Source organism: Catharus ustulatus, chromosome 6 (genome assembly GCF_009819885.2).
Source record: "Catharus ustulatus isolate bCatUst1 chromosome 6, bCatUst1.pri.v2, whole genome shotgun sequence".
Classification (NCBI taxonomy): domain Eukaryota; kingdom Metazoa; phylum Chordata; class Aves; order Passeriformes; family Turdidae; genus Catharus; species Catharus ustulatus.
The window spans coordinates 49,568,219-49,590,700 of NC_046226.1; the positions used below are offsets into that span (position 1 = coordinate 49,568,219).

The window sequence follows — 22,482 nt, forward strand, 5'->3', positions numbered from 1 at the left end:
CAGCAAGTGTACAGAGAGTTGCACAAACTATGGATGAAATTCTGTTGGAACAACAATTAAGATGCTCTCAACGTGTTTCAAACAGGCCAACAATATGCTGACGTATATTACTCTTTAGCCAACCAGCCTCTGTTTCATTCAGGAACGAGAGGAGGTTGCAGTGCATCGTGAAAACCATACATTCCCCATCCCAAAGGATGTGCCATTTGGAGTGTTCCCCTGATCCACTGGAACCACCTGAACTCGCCCAGGCTGAATGAACACGGCCAATGCTTATCCAATACAGAATCAAGTAAAACGCTTTGCTACAAAGGTAAATTTTAGAGGATATACTTTCATATGAAAGTCTTGTGGTCCTACTATATCTTTGTTGATGATAAGCTTTAGACTTATAAATACATACACTATCTATAACTGGCATTTACTGTAACTATTGCCCATCATACAATGGCACATGGGAATTCTATACTCCATACTCAGTGTATGGTTATGTCATACAATCTTTGCAGTTTTAAAATATTGACTCTATCTTATACTATATACAGTACATCAGTGGTAAACACTGATTTGAAGAGAGTGAGTTCTTTTGCAATTTTCCCATTCCTTTTCAACTTTGATGCATATAGATGTAGCTCTAATTTTAAGTTTGTATGGTTGCCTCACATTAAATTATTTAAGCAAAACAGTCTCTCTTAAGAAGGGAAGGCTTTTTAATGTGATTTTACTTCTGTTGCTAAGTAGATTATTCTGACCATTAGCAAACTAAAATGCAGTTACTTCTGAGAGATTTGTACCTGTCAGAAGTCTGAGAAACTAACTAATAATGATTTATTTATGAAAGGATTTTAGATGGATAATTTTCTAATTTTAAGACACCTGTGCCAACAGATGTTCATGCTTTTCTTTCTCTATTGACCTAACCAACTATGAATATCCAAATATTTTGTTTTAGTGCTCTGTTAAGTGCACTAAATAATAATTTCACATTTTCTTGACTATGTTTTGCTTTTGTGTTTTGTCTCTTCTGTCTTCCACCTCCAAGTCTGTGCTCCTCAGAGTCTGGTAAGCTCTGTGAGCTTTCCAAGTGGCAAACCTTCATTGCTATGATACATCAATTGGCCTCTCCTTAGAGGATGGGCTAGTTTAAGAACATCCTCCACTAAAGATTCCTGCACCAGCTGGGGTGGAAGACTCGACTGCCTAGCATAGCTGCACGGGGTAGTTACAGCTCCTCAGGCTTTTCTTTCTGAAATAAATAGGTTAGGAACTCCAAATGCAGACATCAGGTGGTGGTTTCCAGCCCAAACGTGCATCTCTACAGCAAGCGCACTATCGCGTGCTCCAGCTAAGCTGACTTTCTCTTTGTTATTTAAACCGGTTGCTAGCTACGTGGTCACAGGGCCCCAGCTACATACCCTTTCTTATTCCTCCATCAGGCGGGCAGGGATATTCCCCGGTTGATAAGAGGAAGCAGGGTCCATATCTCTCCCGAGTGCCAGAGCGGGTAAAGGGCAGGCCCTCATCAGGCGTAATAGCCTGGTCTATGTGGGGACAGTCTTCGTTTGCCAGCGCCGCCTTGGCCACCTCACCATTCAGTTTCGAATCTTCAAACATATAAGCAGAAGGCTATTGAAACACTATGCACTGTTTATTAGAGTTTCCAGCTGCAAATTAAGGGTTCACAGCTAAAGACTTCTATAGCGACACTCTAAAAGGTAGCACATCTGTCCTAGACACTGCGTTCGTGTGCACTGCACCAAAATAAAATAAAGTCTGTTAAGTGGGAGGAGAAACAAAAGGTGATCCCATTAGGTGTGACAGCAGCCACCTGTAGGTCCGCCCTGAGGGGCCCTTTCAGAAAGGGGCGAGCAGTGGCTCCTAGTCCTGTGAGCAGAAGACTGCGGTTAGAAATCAGAGGATGTTTTCGCATGGCATCGGATGGTGCATGGATGACCTGTTGGTCATGGAGCCTACTGTCGCTCAGAGCTTTGGAGAGGCAGTGGACTGAGAGTTGTGTTTTACTATTTGAGTATATTCTGTTTGTGCTGGTTTACACCCGTGTGCAGTGTTACTGAGGGGGAAATTCCTGCTCTTCCCTCCCCAAAATTTACCAAGATGGTTTTATAGCATTTCCAGTATCAGTCATGCAGAATGGCTGTACATGTTTTAGACACACAGAGTACATTACGTATGGAAATACGACAGCAGAACGTGGATTTAAAGAAAACCCAATCCATTTTCTGATGTTCTCCTCTGAAACACATACAGTATTTGCAATGCCAGCACAGGACACTACACACACAAAACACTACAGCAGGCCATGAATTTGGAAGCTAGGTAGAGTAAAATTTACTCTTGGCTGTAAATAATGAAAATAAGTTGTCAGATTTGTCCATTTTGCTCCACACATTCCCATGAGGATAGACTGAGAGTCATGTTTTCTCTGTGTGACTGGTTTTTACATTTATAAAGCAATTTAAAGTGCTATTTGGTGTAGGAATTTTTTTTAGGGTTTTGAAGTGCAAATTAGTGTGTTGAGAATATACTCGAAATATGGCACAGCTCAATATGAATATTTTGGTTGAAGGGAAGAAAAAACAGTCAGAATGTGCTTTCTGAAGCTCCACAAATGCTGAGATACATTAACTGAGTGGTACTGGCAGCATCCTACACCTCGGTTGCACAATGCTTATTACCTAGGCACTGTAAGGCAATGGGTGATCCTGCAAGTCTTTAAGGAAACAAACTCAATGGATAGACTTAATTTCATTTCCCCTTCTACATTCATGTACTAGCTTGTTCTAAATGCTGTATAATATTGTCATTTATTTTGCAATTATTTTGAAGGCAACTAATAAAACAAGCCCCTAATAAAAAAAATACAGTTAGGCAGGGTTTAGAGGTATGATTTTGTTCCTCTGATGGACAACAGATGAGTAGAAGGCAGAAGCGATTTCAAGTTATGTTTGTTACTTTGCATACACACACACACACACGTACATGACACACACTATGCATCTATCATGCACCAGTAATTGCATTCTATGCCTTTTTTTTTTCTTCTGTTTAGATGTCACTGGTTTGTCACAACATGAATGGTCTTTGCTGCACATCTCACCTCTGCCTCCATTTTTCTCTGTGAAGAATCAGCCAATTATGTCCCCCAAGAGGGATGTAGTAATGTTTTGTTTTGTTCTGTGAGCAATGAAATGATTAGGTCTCTCTGTACGTTTAAAAATGTGGCAAAAGCTATACTTGTGGACACTAATTTCAATAGGATTCTACAGTTTTAAGGTTTCACTGAGTTGCAATTCCTCTCTGTTCATAATAATCACTGCTATTTAATACCACTCTGAACAAAAACCTGGCACGGCTGCCATAGAAACCGTGACACTGCAGGTACTGAGCCGTGTATTTAAAAATCACTTAACTGTGTTTGGGGAGAGCTGCAGTCCTCCTGGGGAGGAGCAAAGAACAGGGCTGCTTCATAAGCCTCTACTGCTACAAACTGGTGGCTCTAATCCTGAAATGAGGGAGGCAGCTGAGTCAGCAGAGCTCTGCATTGAAATCTCTGAGACACCCACTGCTGCTCCTGAGCCCAGGTTTGCAAATGAAATTGGTGGTGGTGGAGGGCAAATTGGTCTGTCTCAGGACAAAACATCTCTGAGCAGAATGGTTGTGGGTCAGGCTGCTCACTGGTAACAGCCATTGATTCTTTTGGAAGCAGCTTGCAGGCTCTGTTGTGCTTGAATGGCAACAAAATTGACCTTCTTCAAATTAATTTCTTAAATTGCATTATAAATCTTTAGTAGCTTGAGCTGGAACTTGCTCTTACAGCCCCTTCAGGGTCCCTTAGTGCTGATGATTTTTCCTCTATGCTTGTTAAAAATTCACAACCTTGTTATTTTATTTCCATTCAAGAGGATGAGAACAGAGTAGCTGGAGATGTGGGCAAATTACTGAACTATCCTATTAATGTCCCTTGAACATTACAGTCATGGGCCATGCCTTAGGAATTACATTCTGGATAGCTATGCTAATCCACAATGACAATTTGGGTGAATATTTAGGAAGCAGAGAAATTGCCAGCACAGAACACTGCATCTATTGCTGGTGTATATAAGGAAGTGCTAAGTAGAATACTTGTGTTCCAAATCACTGCCTAGAGTACCTAGTTCTCTGGAGGTATGTGATTAGTCTGTTATAGGAGTAAAGAAAACATAAACATCACTGATGCCCTCAGTCCACAGTTCAAAGTTCCCATTCTTTTAACTAGCAGACTGACATGCTGAACAATTTTAGGAATAAAGTCTAAAGATGAAATGAAATTACATTATTTCAGGTTGATTTCTTAAGTTTCCATTTGCATGTTTGCTTTTTCCAAGACTGACCTTGTGTTTGAGAGAACTCTAGATAAAGAAAAACTATGCAAGCATTGCTGTCGGTGACTCTGAGTCTCATTATACGAATGACAACTATTTCTAGGTGCTTAAAACTTCTAAGGGTTGATTCTGGCCTATCAAATTCACATAAGTCCTTCCATCCTTGATAGCAGAATCTGAATTAGGGTCATATAGTATTTTTGTTCTTTAGGTTCTGTTCTATGAAGAGAAGTCAATATTATCATCTCTGTTTTACAGATGGGCAAAACTACCATGCAGTGAGGTGACTTGCCTACTGCTATGTAAGAGGTTATTTACAACAAAATCTTCTGACTCTCAGCTTGGCACCTTATCTCCCTAATTGTCCTGTCTGTGAATACCTAGCTAACTGCACCAGCTTGAAACATTCTCCTGCAGAGATCTGGCTAAGACTTTAAAGAAAATATTCAGCATATTTCCCAGGTGAGTCGTTTGTTTCTCAACTACCTCATTTGTGTGGTTTCCACTTGCTTTTTTTCCCCCTATCTCATCCCTCTTCATGTGTAGAAAAGTACATTAAAATGTCTTGCACGTTTTCAAGCAAATGCTGGATTTCAAAATGGGAGGAAGGGATTCTGAAAAATATCACAACTTAGGAGAACTGCTGGATTTTGAATTAGTGTACTCTGCTTATTGTGGAGAAGCACAGTAGAGCTACCCATGTACCTGCTGCTCCATTACTCATCTCTTTTGCCACAGCAAATGGTTGCAAATTGTTGCAGTGTCTTTACCATTGCTGCTGGTTTTGGTTATAAGCAAGAGTCTGGCACTGACTCTCTGACTATTTGATGTGTACTTTATGTACAGATTATCAGTGGATATAATTGTATGATACATTTATTGCTCTCAATCTATGCTTAGAAACGTGGCACTTGTGCTGAAATGGTTCCTGCCTGGGGAAAGTCACGCCACTCTTCTTCCCTGGAGTGAACTCTGCCATTCTCCAACAGCTGCCAAGAAACAAGTTCCTGGCCTACCCTTCTTACTGTAGGTATAGTCAGAAGTCATGTGTGGGTCAGGCATGCTGCCAACTTTTACTGCTTCATCTCAGGATTGTAAATGTTCCCTCCAACCTCCACCTCTTTCTTTCCCGTGTATCTACAGACATGTGCAGTGGTCACTTACTCCAAAGACTGCATGAGTTGAAAGGTGTTTTCAGAGGGGATAATTTTCAGTATTTACAGGATCACTTTGACTGAAACAGGGCTGAAAGAAACTCCACAATTCACAGCATGGAATCCAAACATAGTCAACCATGAGTCAATATCTGAATACATGGACTGTGACAGATTCATCCACATTCTGCTAAAAAAGATGGGGTTTCCTGAGCTCTAGATCAGAAACACAACCATTAGGAGACAGTTTTGTTTTTTTGGTCAATCTCCTCCAGAAGAACAGAGACTGTCTTGCTCCTACCCTTGTTTAAAGATTGAAAGAGATAAGGACAGAGCTTGAGTACCTACAACTTTCCTAAATAGACATTGGGTGACTTCAGAGCTTTGCAGCCTGTTACAAGGGAAGGGTTTCACACGGAGGAAGCAGGCAGGAGCAGCTGAGAACAGGGCCAAGAAAGTAAGTTGTTTGAAAGATGGGGATCTTGGCTGCTAGGGAAATCTTCTCTGAGTAAAGTTACATTTCACATCCTCACCTCATATAAAAAAATAACCTACCACTTCTCTAGATCTTAACTGTGCTCTTAAAGTCCTGATACAAACCTGGAACTGCCATTATTACCGTCTGAGGGTAGGCCCACTCATGATCAATTGAGTGTCTTTTGGTTCTTTTTAAGAACATCAGGGTCATTTTCATTTTAAATTTGTCACTAAATCTAATGTTTATGGTAGCTGCCTGAACTGTTTCCTGAAGGAGGATCTCCATGAGGTTCTCTAACAGCAGAGACCTTTATCCAGCTGTCTCCCTGAAAAAAGTACTGGTATGTGTTCCATGAGTAAATTATTCTTCTGTATTTCAGTCCTGTCACACTCTCCTGGTGGTGTAAAAGCCTTGTTATGTGGCAAACATTAGCTGTGTCATACTCTGCTGGCAATGGGAAACTCTTCTTGGGATCATGGGTTTCCCTGGCTCTTGGGTTAGTGACAGAAAACTACAGGAACAGGGGTGGCACGGCTGAGGTGAGGGTGGAGAATTGCTGTGCTCTAGCTTTTCTTAGCTACAAGCCTATTATCTGGAAGTGGGATGTAGAACAGCCGTGAGGCTGCTGGAGGACAGATTTTCCCAGATTTTTCTTTAAAAAAAAAAAAAAAAAAAGGCAAGGATTTTACGTTCCTTTTTGCATCCTGGTTTTGCAGCACCATTTTTGCCTGATATTTCTTGTGCTAAGCAAATGATGATGATGAAATTAGGAGTAGGAATTCAAGTATTCAAAGATATTTACATTGATTTGTGGAGGAGTTAAGAGCTGCTTGCTATCTGAAAATATCCCTAGATTTTACTTCCCTAGTCAGCAAAGTAGGGAATATACCTCACTGGACCTGCTGTTTGTGAACAGAGAAGGACTTGTGGGTGATGTGATGGCTGGAGGTTGTCTTGGGCACAGGGATCATGAAATGAGAGTTTTTGATTCCCAGAGAGTAAGCAGGGGGTCAGCAGAACTGCTACGCTGAACATTAGGAGCCTGGTTTGCAGAGTCCCTTGGGAGGCAATCCTGATGGGCAAGGAAGTCAGGAAGGCTGGACATTTTTCAATAAGGAAATCCTAAAGGCACAGGAACAGACTGTACCTGTGTACCAAAGAATGAGCTGGTGAAAGGAGACCAGCCTGGCTGAGCAGGGCTGAGCTGTTGAACAGGCTGGAGCTCAGGGAAAAAAAGGTGACTTTCACCTTTGGAAGATGGGGTAGGCAGCTCAGGATGACTACAGGAATGTAATCAGGCTGAAAATTTGAAGGGCCAAAACTCAACTAGAACTCAGTCTGGCTACTGCCATAAAGTAGAATACTAGTCTTTCTATAAATACATTAGCAACAAAAGGAGGGCTAAGGAGAATCTCTATCCTTTATTGGGTGGGGGTGGATATAGGATGACAGAGGAAAAGGCTGAGCTGTGTAATGCCTTCTTTGCCACAGTCTTTAATAGTCAGGTCAGTTTTATTCTGGGTGCTCAGTCCCCTGAGATGTAAGATAGGAAGGGGGAGCAGAATGAAGCCCCCCTAATCCGAGGGGAAATGTCACTGCGCACTGACACACACAAGTTTTCAGGCCAGAGGAGTCCACCCAAAGGTACTGAGGGACCTCATGGAAATGCTCACCAAACCCCTTTCCATCCTGTATCAGCACTACTGGTGCACTGGGGAGGTTGGCAAATGTGACACTGAGCTACAAGAGTGGCCAGAAGGAGAATCTGGGGAGCTACAGGCCTGCCAGCCTGACCTTGCTACCCAGGAAAGTCATGGAGCAGATTGTCCCGAGTGCCATCACGTGGCAAATGGAGGACAACAGGGGGATCAGACCCAGCCAGGATTTAGGAAACACAGATCCTGCTTGGCCAACTTGATCTCCTTCTATAATAAGGTGACCCACTTAGTGGATGAGGGAAAGGTTTTCCACAGCATTCTCCTAGATAAATGGTATGCTCACAGCTTGGAAAAGTGCACTGTTCATTAGGTAAAACCTGTCTGGATGGCTGAGCCATGGCTGAGAGTGGATTCCATCCGGCTGGCAGCCGGTACCAGCAGTGTTCCCCTGGGTTCTGTGTTGGGCTCAGTGCTGTCCAATCTCTTTATCAGTTTTCTGGAGGAGGGATGGAGGGCACCCTCAGTCACTCTGCAGACACACCAGGCTGGGGAGCAGTGCTGACCTGCTGGAGGGCAGGAATCTGCAGAGGGATCTGGGCAGGCCGGATCCATGGGCTGAGGCCGATGGTGTGAGGGTCAGCCAGGCCCAGAGCCAGGCCTGGCCTTGGGTCACAACAACCCAGACACGGCCACAGGCTGGGCCAGAGGGGCTGGGAACCTGCTGGGCACAAAAGGACCTGGGGGTGCTGGGGACAGCAGCTGGGCATGAGCCAGCAGTGCCCAGGTGGCCAAGAAGGCCAAGGGCATCTTGGCCTGGATCAGCAATGGTGTGGCCAGCAGGGCCGGGGCAGGGATTGTCCCTCTGCACTGGTGAGGCCACACAGAGAGTGCTGGCTCCAGTTCTGGGCCCTCAGAAAAGACACTGAGGGGCTGGAGTGAGGGCAGAGAAGGGCAACAGAGCTGGGGGAGAGTCTGGAGCACAAGTTTTAAAGAGTGGCTGGGGGAGTCGGGAATGTTTAGCCTGGAGAAAAGGAAGCTGAAGGGAGATCTCCAGAAGTACCTGAATGGAGGCTGTAGCCAGCTGGGGGTCGGCCTCTTTTCTCAAGTAACAAGCAATAGGACAGAAGGAAATAACCTCAAGCTGTAGCAGGAGTGGTTTAGATTAGATATTAGGAAACATTTCTTCATCAAAAGGGTTGTCCAGCATTGGAACAGGCTGTCCAGCAAAGTGGTCAAGTCGCCATCCCCAGGGTATTTAAAAGTTGTGTAGATGTGGCACTTTGGGACATGGTTTAATGGTGCGCTTGCAGTGCTGGGTTAGAAGTTGGACTTGATGATCTTAAAGATCTTTTCCAACCTAATGAATTGTTTTACTTAATGATTTCTCTCTGAGATGTTGTATGGAAAGGAAATACTTACAGTTAAATTCCCCACTCTCTTGAGTATCTTTAAGTCAAATTCCAATCCTGTTAGTAAGTTGTCTCTGTTTTAGTTGCTTGGATAGTGTTTACTCTGCATTAATATTCATTGTCCACTCATCAATTGCATCAGTATAAATTACTCTGGTTTATATGCCAGATATTATGGAAACTCTGCTGTGCTTCTTCAATAATTTAGAGAGTCAGAGCATAAAGAAAATCAGGTAGTAAAGGAACTTCATAGTAAAGGAACTTCACACTGAGACAAATACACTTTTCTTGAGTTGGTACATGACTGTAGTGATTTCTGAGTTCCTGACAATTAAGAATAAGCAATAAACTTCATGCTGTCCCTCTAGAAAATTATCAGAATGTCTATCAGCTACCTTTTACTATTCTTTAAAACCAGTTTATGGGAGTAATTGGGGAAGATTGTAAAACAAAATGCTTTGCTCAGGACATCATTCAGCAAAGTAACAATTATGCTTCTGTGCCAGACCATCTTTGGCTACAGAAATCAATTTTATAGGATACAGAGCCTCACACAGGATTAAGAAACCTGAATCCCATGGGTAGGGATTAATTTTTGTTGTTATTTAATCAGGTCCTTAGAGTGAAAGGGATAGAACTATATTAAATTAGACAAAGAATTATGTAGAAGATATATTAAACCAGAGACAAAGGATGACAAAATGATGAAATGATGACTTGGAGAGTGTGGAAGGAAGTTTAGCATAGAGAAGAACAGCATAGAAAGTATGAGTTTAAGCCTTCAAAAATGAGCAATGATATGTTGACATAGGCACCATTGGTTTTCAAATGAGAGTGACAAGAATCCTAGATTGGTAGGTTTGTGAGTGTTTTCTTCTGGAGAGTAATGAAAATTAATTTTCCCATGCAGACTATCTGAAAAAAAAAGAAAGTAATTTGACTAAATAGCTCTATTTTCATACCGAGTACTTACTCTTTGCATTAATACCTCGCATCAGGTTTTGTGTCACAACCTCAGTGAAGTTACCTATAGTCTGTGACATTCCTGGTTCTTTTGCAATAAAGAACTGTATTGTAATCTCCTCGGCTGCCCAACATGGAGCTCAGGTTGATGGGAATTGGAGAAAAACTTCACAGAATAAAATGTGACAGTCTGTAACATACACAAGTCGCAAGCAACGTACAGCAATAACAAGTAAATGTTAACAAACAGAGTGAAAGAGAGAAAGAGAAAAAAGAGAGAAATGTGAACATGTAAAAGAATTAAGATTCCTATATAGCAACTTCATTTTAGTTACCCCAGTATTCTAAGGCCATTAAAATCAATATCTTTATCTAGGTATCTTTATTAGTTTCCTGATTTTTATATTACTGCATATTTTGAAAGTTATGAAGCTCTTCTGCGTAGATCACACTGAAGGACTTTACACTGGCACGAGAGCAGAATTTAGTATGCTACATGAATTATGCAGAATCCTTCCAACCCAACCTACCTCTTCAACATTTACTCACCACCGTGTCGACCTGGGTCCCTCCAGGAAGCCGTGTCCCCCAGGAAAGGCACTCCAGTGACGGTGGTGACCGTCTCTCCCAGTACTAACTCGGCCAACATAGTAACATCACTCCCAGAGAATATCACCCTTAACAGGTACTACTTCTTGAAGTGAGGTGACAGTATGTTGGCTGCCTACTGGTACTGCTAGAGAAGTTCAGGAGCTCTAGGAAAGTCGATCCAGTGCATATTGCTATTTACAGGCATTATTGGATATGTGCTTAATGCGGTGCTGAGAACGGTTGCTTCTGGAAATCCTGCATTGCAAAGAGCTCTGGAAGATCCTTCCTAGTTTCATCCTGATCCTTCTAGGGGTTTACTTTTACCTACCCTGAACATCTGAGAGTCTCACTAACACCAAGGGGGTCATTGACAGGTCAGGTAGAGGTTGCAGGAAAATGCAGTCAGGTGAGTCATGTTACCATCTTATATTACTGCTCTTACTGAGGAATACAGTATGATGATCTATACAGTATGGAAGGTGTCTGAGACATGGAATGTGGATGAATGAATACAAAGAACAATGACAGCAGGAATGGGAGAGTGCCTGTTATTTTGGCTTTGTGCTTATAAACAGACAAGCAAGTAAACAAAAGGCTCAGAGAAAATATCCACCAAGTATAGTCCAAGAGGGATACAAGCAAGTGGGTGGGCCACAGAACTGGGACCTCATATCCTACACCTTTTTGCCCCTGGCCTTTTGTAGTAACAAATAAGTGATCTAGTTTAACTGTACTGCAAAAGAAATGCACTTGTTGCACAGAGGTGCCTTTTCTTGTATCTGTCCTGCAAACACTAACCATACTCAGTCCAGCAGAAGGAAGAGATGCCAAGAGTATCTCTTTCATATTCCAGGAATGCATTCTGCACTGGATGGCATGGGAGCCATGTGCTTGAGAAAGAGGATTTACCATATTTATGTCTGTTTTGTGCTGGAGGATTGGCACAGGTTGGCCCTATTTGGCTGAAGTGCTGGTATCTGTGCTTTCCCAGGGCTAAAAGTGCCTTGTGCTCATTACGTTATTAAGGCATGAAAATTCCTAAATTTTATTATTTAGTTCTGCAATTGATTTTTAGCTTAGCGCAGTCCAGTCCCTAAACACACTCAGCCCTGGCTCTGACCCACAGAGTTGGTGTGGGGAGATTTTCTAATTTTAGAATTTTTTTTCATTTCTCACCTAGTGCCAGAGAAAAGCAGGAAACATAAAGCACTGTGCTTGAATACATTGCTCCTCCTCTTTGTTTTCAAATTACTTGGCATAGAGGATGTTGTTTTTTACTCACATTCAAAAGTCAACAGTAGTACAAGTGACACCCACCAGTTTTATCTCTACAGGAAGTGACAGATGAATAATTGTACAACAAGATATTACGTTACATTAGTTATAGATTCTGCTTTACATGTGACCCCCAGCTGTGAGATTGCAGCAATGCCACATGGGCAGGGGGCAAGGAATAGATCCAAACTGCTTCCACAGAACTGTAGGCACTTAACTACAGAATATTGAGTTAGAGCTGCAGTCACCTGTGATGTCTTACAGAGAAAGGCACCCCCAGAGGACAACTCAGGTCATAAACGAGTGGATTGCTCTCAGAGGCTGCCTGATTCTTCTAAGGGGGATCTCAGAGAAATGAAACTTAAATTAGATTAGAATATTTGAGAGTTATTCCTTTTGTTTTGAGGTGTTAGCCATTTCTCTATCAGATCCCAAAGACTCCATCATCAGTGATATCAAGATGTCATCATTACCTCATTTGCTATTTTGGAGTGAGGAGTTTTTGGATTTTAATGACTAGAGGGGCTAAGTATAGTGAGGAAAAAAAAATCCACCTCCCTATTACCTTTTCCATTGCCTTTTTAGTATTTTTTATGTCCAACACATTTAAACACCTAAGCTTTTGTAGCTGAAACAAACCTAAATTCTTAGAAGTTACTTTGCCATCTACTGTCCATCTTACAGAGAGGAGCAAAGGTTTTATGACACTAAAATTAGACAAGACTTTTTTTTATAATGTTCAAAGACACTTGATCAGAGAATTTGCTTCCCTGTGGTTTGAAGGACCACCACAGTGACCACATACCTGTGGCTTTAACAATGCTTTGCTCTCCATAAAAGCCACCGAGGTTCACAAGCTACAGTGAAATGTTAGGCAGCAGAATGGGCCTCTGACAAGAGCTGCCATGAGTTCCCAGCTCCCACTGAGCACTGGCACTAGAATTACAGTGCTCAGCACACTTCTGACGTTAGAGCCAGTGTGTTGCACAAGGAATACAGGTTATTTAGGTTATGATGACAGAAGAGATGAAAAATGAAGCCCTGAGGAAAGAGCAGCTCCTTCAGAAAGCACGAGTGATAAAGCTGGAGTGGGTAATTCCACATGATTTCTTTAAAAGGAGATCAGCTCTCTCTCAGGAAATTGCATTGAAATATTGGGTTCCTAACATCACAACTTGTTCCAGTTCATCTGACCATGGAGTACACTGGAGTCACTGCAACTTTGTAGCTCCCTTCTGTCAGGAATAGACTTGGATTACTTTAACTATTCAGACATCAGGATAGTCTAGGAGTAGGTAATTGAAAATTGGCTTTGGGGCAGAGAAGTAAAAGAATCACTGAATATTTTTCTGAAGCTGAAGTCTGTATTAGTTATGACAGATATTTTCCCTCTCCTCTTAGGTACCTCAATTCTAGTAATTTTTTCTGTATTTTACAGGCATGCAATGAATAGAGAATTTTGCCACCAGTACACTCTGAAAGAGCGTGCACAATACATTTGTATGAAGATAAGATATCCTTGGAGTATAGCTTATGTGAAGTTGCATCCAGAGGGGATCAGAGAGGTGAGAAATTGTTAATTTGATCATGTTAAAGTCAAGATAAACCCTTTGTGTGCTGGTGTTGCAAATATATATATGAAAAGAATAAAAGGGTGGGGTAGATCTCTCAATGCTCCCCAAATAATCCATCTCCTTGGCTTATGTATTACAAATGCATTCTTTAGATCATTGCTGTGTGGCACCAGGCAGTAAGTACTGTAGCCATCAAATGAAGTTATGAATTCCAGTCATGTTTTAAATTTCTTTTACAGTGCTGGGAAGTTACATTCACTGCTTCATCCAGTGACGATGCTGAGATGTAACCATGCAGTCACCCTGTCCAGCAGGTGAGCACACAGCTCATATAACAGAGGGGCTGAGGAACTGGGCAATGCTTTAAAAACAAGACTGAGAGCTTTTAATATCTGTTTTGCATGTTTTGAGGTCTTCTTACAAACTTGCACCTTAAAATATTTCACTGTGTACTGAATTAAATGATTATGCCTGTAGGACAGTGTGAGGCTTGGGACAAAAATCATGTTTGAGTGAAACTGTCTTTTTTTGGGTTTGGTTCGTTTACTTTTTGGTTGATTTTTTTTTTAAATTTTATTTTTTATTTTAACTTTTATTATGATACTGACTGTTTAGAATATTCAAGCCTTGAGATAAAAGACACTCCAGCACAGCAGACTGTGGTTGACTGATGCTTATTTAGTTATATTCAACTAGTGGCTTTGTCATAGACCTTTCAAGTAATCTTCCTCAATTAAATTAAGCCCCACGTCAACTGAAAATATTGGGGTTTACTTCTATTTTGTCTTTGTTGTCCACTTAGCCTGTTGGGTAGTATAGTGGTTGTCCAATATAAAATGATGCCAAAATGAAGCCCTGATCTTGAACAGGGCCTGTAAACGACATTGCAACATAACAACATTAATCCTTGGACATGGAGGTGCTAGAATTTGGTGGGTTTATGTTAAGTCAGGGGACACACAGTTCTCTATAGTTTGAGATACGTCCAGGTCAAGGAGTTTTAGTCAAATTGGTCAGGTGAAATCTGCTGCATTGTATCAGGCCCAGTTCCACCAGGCACTCTTTAAGCAGTATCTTGAGAATTTATGGGCAGCAGAAAGTGCCTTGAAGACAATGTTTTGTATAGAGGAAATTTCTTTCTTAATGCTGCTGGTGAAGGTGTGCCTGCAGCACTAGCTCTGCCGTCCTCTACTCTGAAATGCCTTTCCTCCCTCCTGCTGCTTTCCCAGCCACTCACTGGTGGGATCAGATGGGATGGAAGACAGGAAGGGTTGCTGCAGGAAGGGGAGGTATGGTAGAATGAAACTCTGTATTCTTTGTGTCAGATTAAAACCAAGTGCTGTTAATTAAAAATACCCTCCTGCCAGGTGTAGATTAGCCCAGGACTGAGCTGCTGAGTGTTGGGGCAATAAAAAGATTTAATTCAAACCTGCCAGACTTTAAATTCAAAGCATCTCTGCTTTGCCTGCAAATGACCACAGCATCGTTGGCAGCAGCTGTGCAGCCTGTGGGCAAAGCTCTGCTGTTTGCATGCCTGTGCCAGGAAAGTGCTCCTTATCCTGGGAGGAGGCACCGGGCAGAGCTGTGCTGAGCTCTTTGTAAAACTCCCCTGGCCCTGAGGGCATGGACCAGGAACAGATGTGAAGTGCGTGAGAGAGGGAGTCATGTTTAACCCTGTTTGGTGATATGTTTAATCATTCCACCACAAATAATATATGGAATTAATAACTTCATGTGATGTCCTTTACACCTGAGCAACTAAGCAGGCTTCTTGTTTTTTAATAGCATATTGGATACAAATTGCATGGTGTTACGTGACCTAGACACTGTCACACTGAAGCTTTACAGTTAAAAATTACAAGAAATATGCTGGACAATTTGGGCACTATTTTAGAAAAGTTAGGCACCCATTCTGTGTTCCTAGTGCAATATTAACCAGTTGTTTACAGTTAGGTGATGTTAACCAATCTAAAGATTTGCACTGCTTGCAAGTCCCTGTTTTCATATAAGGTGCAGGTAATGGTTTCAGAAACAAGTCAGTGCCTGTGAATGCTTCATGTTACAGAAATGAAACTTAACATCCACAGCAATGCAGATCCTGTCTTAACAGTTTGGTTTTGATGTTAGTATTTTTTGCTTTTCTCCTGCACACATATAGATCTTTCCCTATTTGGAAGCTAAAAGATGCAGGCAGTATTTTTTGCTGCTCGTGGTGCATAATAATTATCACAAACAGAACTCCAGCTACAGTGTTACAATTTTCTTAGCTGAAGTGTAAGTGTGCTTTGTTACTTCTTAAAATATATATGCTTGTATATGTATATAAAAATAGTCTCTCTTAATTATTGCAGAAATAGATAAGTTGCTGCTACTATCAATACTTCATGGATATTGCAGTAACAGCTGAGTTTAGAGCACTGATGGTGGTGAAACAGTTCCACATTGAACCAAAATTACATGTATTCTCAGGATACCAGCATGGAATTGTACTGAACTCTTAGAGTTCCTGGTCCTCCAGTTCCCAGAGAGGATCAGGGTAGGTAATGGAAGGAACTTTATAAAGCCAGGGGTTTCTGAGCTGATTTCACTCGGTATCTGACTGCTAAAGTACGCCAGAGTCTGGCACCTCTTGCACACTATCATGGGGCAGTTGGCACATTGTTCATGGTAGGGGAGACACAATATTGCTCTGCCCTCTTTCCCTCTTGATCCATGATGCCACCAAAGCATCTGCTTTATGAGGAAATTTGCTGCTTGAACATGAGCTGTGATAAGCATTTGCAACCTGAGGGAAATGGATGATAAAACCATCGCGTATGTGCGCCAAGGATACAATTGGTACAGTCTATCAGTCACGTGAATTGTGATTGGCCTGTTGCAATGGAAATAGCCTTTAACAAAAACAAAATGAAAGCTATTTACCTTCTGAATGGATTTTACATACTTGCACAGAAGTGAAAAGAAATAAGAAAGGAAGAGAAAAGAGAAGAGGAAAGAAGAGAAAGATTCCCACCAGCTCTTCCCCTCCAAAATTAGCATTGGCATTGGTGAAGTCACACACAAAGGAAAGTCTCACTTTCTTTGTGCTTCTCACAATGACATCAACATGCATGGCTATGAGATGACGAGAAAATATCTCACTCACAATGAGTAACAAATCAGAATTTTCTTCAAAGCAAAGAAATGATAACACAAGACCATCATAGGTATATGCTAGCTCTTCCAAAACACATCTTTTGAACTCTTTGTCAGTTGAGATCACTTGGCTGGCGATCTGTCCTTTCTAATACAATACAGGGGGATATTCTGAAAAGGCTGAAGAATGTCTACTATGCAACTTGGCTGGAACATCTGCCAAAAACGAAGTTGGCATTGTTTTCAACATGGTTATCTACTTTCAAATTACTCCATAGAATAAATAGTGATATTCCATGGGTAGAGGTAGATTATGGGGTTTAAAACATCAAATTGGAGCCCCGTAATTTTGTGTGCTATAGGAGTCTCATAGAACTGAGATATTCCCATAATTAACCACTAGCCATGGGATATTATAATATATTCCATGGTGACTAGTATTCTTTCCATTTCCCTCCCCCCTCCCAGTAGAATTAGTATGGTTAATTTTGCTCTGGTTTCACCTATTGCTAACATGAATCAGTACAATTAAAAATAACAATGAGGCAATCACTGTTTAGGCCAAACCAGCCAGTAATGACCAGTCAGACCTTTTCCAGTTGGCCTTTGCTGCTAGAAGGTTGAAAGAGCTGTAACTCACCAACCCATACTTGCAAAAGGAGCATGTTTTAGAAAATATGGTTCAAAACTCTTCATAGTTCTAAAACTAAATTCTAGTGGAATATTATAGAATAGATTGATTTGCATGCCATGGAATAAACATCCTTACATCTAGTCTTGTCTCAGAGTGAGTCATTTTGCATTAGTGTCAAGAATTTGAGCTGTTGTTCTACTTTGCAGTTAATCATCAGAAAGAGACGGGATTGTCTCATGAATATGCATGATGGTATAGTTGTCCCTTCAACTTACTAGGCACCTAGTTTCTGTAATGAGATGTACAATATCTGCCATTTAAAACAGCTGAAAGGTCCCAAATGGGAACAAATGAGAAAGCATCTGGCTGTTTTGAATTCCAGCCCTGTTTTGTCAGAAAGCTCTGTAATTGCTGAGTACTTGGCTCCTACTCTGCTCTATGAAGCATTCAGCTCTCAGGAGCTTCTGAGATGCATTACACAGTCCAGCAACACAGCTGTAGAACTCTCAAAATTCTTCCACTAGATGTAACAGCTTTCCAAAATATCTTGAGACTTGTATGCCCTTAACCAGGACCAAAGTTTGGGCTCCTAGAGCGTGCTCTCATCCTTAGTTTTGCTGATCAGCCTCCACTGTACCATTTGTCCCTGCAACCTAGACTTCACACATATTATTCACTGTGTGATGGTGGGACTAGAATGGATAAATGTGCTACCCATTGCTCTAAGAAAGCAGTCTGGCTGAATCTTAAATCACTACGCGGGATGGAGGTTAACGGTCAGATGGACATTCCTCTAAGAGGTTTCCTACCTGCTCTGTTAATTTCTAAAATTTCTTCTTGGGCCAGTGGGCAAGTGTCGCTCTGAGTACTGTGGTGTGGAGAGTTTACGACAGATTTACAATAATTGGGGGATCCCAGCTGGGGTGGCCTCGGGATATGCTTCTTTTTTTTCTTTGGTAGCTTCTGCTTAGCCATAGCTAAGGAGTAATACATTCCGAAATTGTTCACAATGACAGGGACAGGCATGGCAATGGTCAGCACACCAGCGAGAGCGCAGAGGGCCCCCACCAGCATGCCTGACCAAGTCTGAGGATACATGTCTCCGTAGCCCAGGGTCGTCATGGTGACAACAGCCCACCAAAAGCCGATGGGGATATTTTTAAAGTGTGTGTGTTCACTGGCACTAGGGTCATTTGGTTTAGCACCTATTCTCTCGGCATAATAGATCATCGTGGCAAAGATTAAGACGCCCAATGCCAAAAATATGATGAGCAGCAAGAATTCGTTTGTGCTGGCACGGAGGGTGTGTCCCAAGACCCGCAACCCGACGAAGTGGCGGGTCAGCTTGAAAATTCGCAGGATTCGCACGAAACGGACTACGCGGAGGAAGCCCAGGACATCCTTAGCAGCTTTGGAAGACAGGCCACTGAGTCCAACCTCTAGATAGAAAGGCAGTATGGCCACAAAGTCAATGATGTTCAAAGAGTTTTTGATAAATTCCACCTTGTTTGGGCAGAAAGTGACTCTCATCAAGAACTCAAATGTAAACCAGACCACACAGACACCTTCGATGTAGGTGAGAAAGGCTTCTGTCTCTGCTTCCCTGTAGTGCCGCACCTGGGTGTCATTCCCGATGAATTCAGTTTCTGTCTTGTTCACAATGGGGTTAAATCTCTCATGGGTCTCGAGGCAGAAGGTGGTAATGGAGACCAAAATGAAGAACAGGGAGGCAAATGCCACATACTGTGGAAAAAAAAGACATGAGAGAAATGTTAAACAGTAGATTAAGTACAGGGGCTTTGATTCTGAAACATCAGGGAGAGGCAAGAGCTGTATTAAGTGTAAATATAATGCCAAGCCTTCTCCCTGTAGGCTTAAGATGCCAAGTCTCACCTGCAAAGACAGCCTAACACTCAGCCTGTGAGGGAAAGCAGTATATAAGAGCATGCTAAAATCCATTCTTATACAGATTGCACCTCAGTGTGAGTGTAAATTTAAGCAAGCACTTAAATCTCAGGACTTTCTGTGGGATTTAAGGTTAAGGACATATTGAAATTGTACCTTCCTGAACTTGGTCTTCTGTTACTTCTGTGCCTTGAAGGGAGAGCACACCTTCCAGGACAGCTGCCAGGCAGTACTGTTCTTAGCATTCTGTCAGCAGTATCGTGGCTGCTCCCAGCTTAGTGAGAGCTGTGATACTTCAAATCTCAGAAAGGTGCTAGTAAATACTAGTGGCAGTCTCAGGTGGGCTCTACAGCAAGGAGCAGAGTCCTTGGCATCATCAGACTTTCTTGGCATACCCCAGGCACAGGTTGAGGAGAGTCACATTGTGAAACTGAGCTCTCAAATGTCTCTGTTCTCTGTTCCCTTCTCTAGATCTTTTGGGAGGGTAAGGAAGAGGTTTCAGGTAAGCCTGTCAGCTGAACCCAAAGAACACAGATCTACTGGCTTTCACCAGACACAATTTTCTTGAAGAGATTCTCATTACAGTGTAAGGCTTGTACCAGAATTAGATGATTTTTTTTAAAGGATGTTGGATTACAATTACAATCGGACCTTGAACGTTTCCAGGGATGGGGCATCCACCACTTCTCTGGGAAATCTGTGCTTGTGTTCCACCACTGTAAAAAATCTCTTCTAGTATGAATCTTCCCTTACTGTCACAACAGGACTTACTGAAATGTCAGTCTGCATCTTTCTGATGATCTCCCTTTAAGTATGGACTGGGTGACATTGTTGACAGCAATAAGGTCTCCCTGGAGAATTCTATTCTCCAAGCTGATCAACACCATCTTTCTAAGCTTTTCTCAGTCTTTCCTCAGCCTAAAGAAGATCTCTTGGTTGCATTTCAGGATAATTGAGGGGTACAGCCAGTGCAGTCAGGCCAAAATTTGCAAGCCTTGTAACCACAGTTGCCCTGCTCAATCCTTCTTTAATCAATTAAGTAATTTGCATATATCTAAGTCTCTTTGTGTGTTGGGGTAGTACAGTCATGGTAATACCTCTTGCCATTCTACTCCCTGCATCTGTTATCTTTTTGTTTGTCTTGTGTGTCATCTTGACGAGAGACATCATATAAGGTATTTCCCTGTCTTTATGAGCATGAGTAATTGTGATAATAAACATATTAACAAATACTCTTAGTTTCCTGTTACTCACAGTATCCCTTTTTCAACACTGTAGTCAGCACAGGGGTTTAAAAGAACTAGTTTCTTCTCTGTGTTGCCAGTGAATGCAGTGCAATGATCTGAACAAAACTGCTGCCAAAGGAACAGACCCATTAAAAATAACCTACACTTCAAACAATCAAAACTCTCCTGCAATCAAGATGTTCCTCCTGTCTGCCTTTCTGGGTAGATCTTGTGCAGAATTACACTTGACCTTCTATATTAGCAAACAAAGTCAAAAGCATGGATTTGCCACAGTTTGAGGGGAGCCATTTAATAGAATACAAAGAAAATGGAAGTGAATAAAATCACAAAATCACGGAGGTTGTTTGGCACAACTTCAAAGCTGGACCAGGTTGCTCATGCCTACTCCAGGTCTGGATATCTCCATGACTGGAGATCCCACAGCCTCTCTGGGCAGCCTATGTCAGTGTTAGGCCAATAAGAGCAAATAAGCTTGAAAGGATACAGAAGAAACAGACTCTTCTGCTATTCAAATTCAGCTTTGCTGCCAAAGAGATCAGAACCACTGTCACAGATTTAAAAAATAAAGTAATATTTTCCCCTGAACACTTCAGATTCTCACAGTACTGTTACATGAGGACCTACTACACATGGTGATATGTGCTAAAATCAATGCCTTACATATCTGGGAGATAAACAATATGAAGATTAGGGAAATTGAGAAGCAGGATTTTGGGTATGTTTTTATATATTTTTATTTAGATTCTCCTGTTAAACAGGGAAATTTCTCCATGCACAGTTTCTCTGTCTGTCAAACAGGTGGTTTTGACCATGTGCTTTCTGATTCTCTATGAAAGTGTGCAGGTTCTATATGCTTTTATCTAAATGTCAGTGGCTTTAGTATATCAACAGTCTTCCTGAAAAATCAGTTGAAGACTTTTAAGTGGTCAAAGCACTTTTGTGTACAATACCAATAACACTCGGAGACTGTCTGCATATGAGGCAAATGAGAAACCAAAAGCACCTTGCACCAAGCAGTCAGGCTGAGCATGCCTGCTGTATTCCAGCCTGGGGCACATTGTTGCACAGAGTCACAGAGCCCTGAGAATTCAGGCTGCAGAAGGAAGTGCTGACACTCCAGAAAGACAGGTAGCGCTCACAGATGAGAAGGAGGGAGGGGAATAAAACCATTTTACATTTTAAGGGTTTGTGAAGACTGACTCCAAATGCAATCCTCTTGTTGTATACAAATATATCTTCTGAGTGAGTTTTTCCTGCTTAGGACAACCTTCAGGCTGACCTTTCACAGTAAGTATCTGGAAACTGATGGTTTGCTGTATTAAAGAGAACAAATAACCAATTCTGACCAGCCATTAAGTTTTCTGCAGTTTTACAGGTTGGTAGAGAACATCACACCCATCATCTCTCTTACTGTTAGCCCATGTGTGCTCACACCTTGGCTTCAGAGGGTAATTGAGAGCTTTTAGTCTCCACTTCAGCAGAGCAGAAAGCATCTCCTAAATGAGTGTGAAGTGTCTGCTCTCTCCTATCTGGAGTTAACAGCATCCTTTCCTGGGGATGGGCATGTTTTTGTAGGCTTTGTGGCTTTGAAAGTGTGAGTCTGCTTTCAAGATTCCATAAAACTGTGTCTGAGTAATGGTATTGACAGGAAGAATCCCAGTATTTTTCTCCAATCTAACTTTTCTCTAATTTAAGTGCAGAAGTGCCAGAAAGTCAGGCTTGACAATTTGTTCACTGGCATCCATCCCTGATAGATTTATCACCTGTAACTTCTTGGAACACAGGAATTTAGCAGCGTACCACAGGTATCACTGGCACAGATTTATGTTTGTGAACCCCAGTTCATATTGCTCTCACCCCTTCTTTCTTCTGAGTATTTTTCTTTGTTAATTATCTGAGATTTAGCAAACTGTAAGCATGATTTAACAGCACAAAAATTGGTGAGTAGGCTTTTCTAGGTAGACCGGCATTAATTTTTGCCAGAGATGTCAAAAAAAGAGAGTTCTCTCTGGCCCACCATCAGAGGCCCACTGTGCCTAGCATGATGACTTGTCAAATCCAGAGATGGGCAATGCTG

At 41.8% G+C, this 22,482-nt stretch overlaps 1 protein-coding gene across 6 annotated transcripts in view; it reads right to left on the reverse strand.

Annotated features, from left to right (window-relative positions):
- Positions 1–22,482, reverse strand: part of KCNC1 (potassium voltage-gated channel subfamily C member 1) — a 122,834-nt gene that overhangs the window by 20,215 nt on the left and 80,137 nt on the right. For 5 of the 6 annotated variants that reach the window (XM_033061811.2, XM_033061816.2, XM_033061812.2 and 2 more), the window contains exons 2-3: positions 18,063–18,996; positions 1,416–1,604 (exon numbers count right to left, since the gene is read on the reverse strand). In XM_033061811.2, coding sequence (XP_032917702.1) covers positions 1,416–1,604; positions 18,063–18,996 — 1,123 coding nt within the window. The remainder of the gene's footprint in view (positions 1–1,415; positions 1,605–18,062; positions 18,997–22,482) is intronic. The other variant, XM_033061817.2, reaches the window with a different exon arrangement.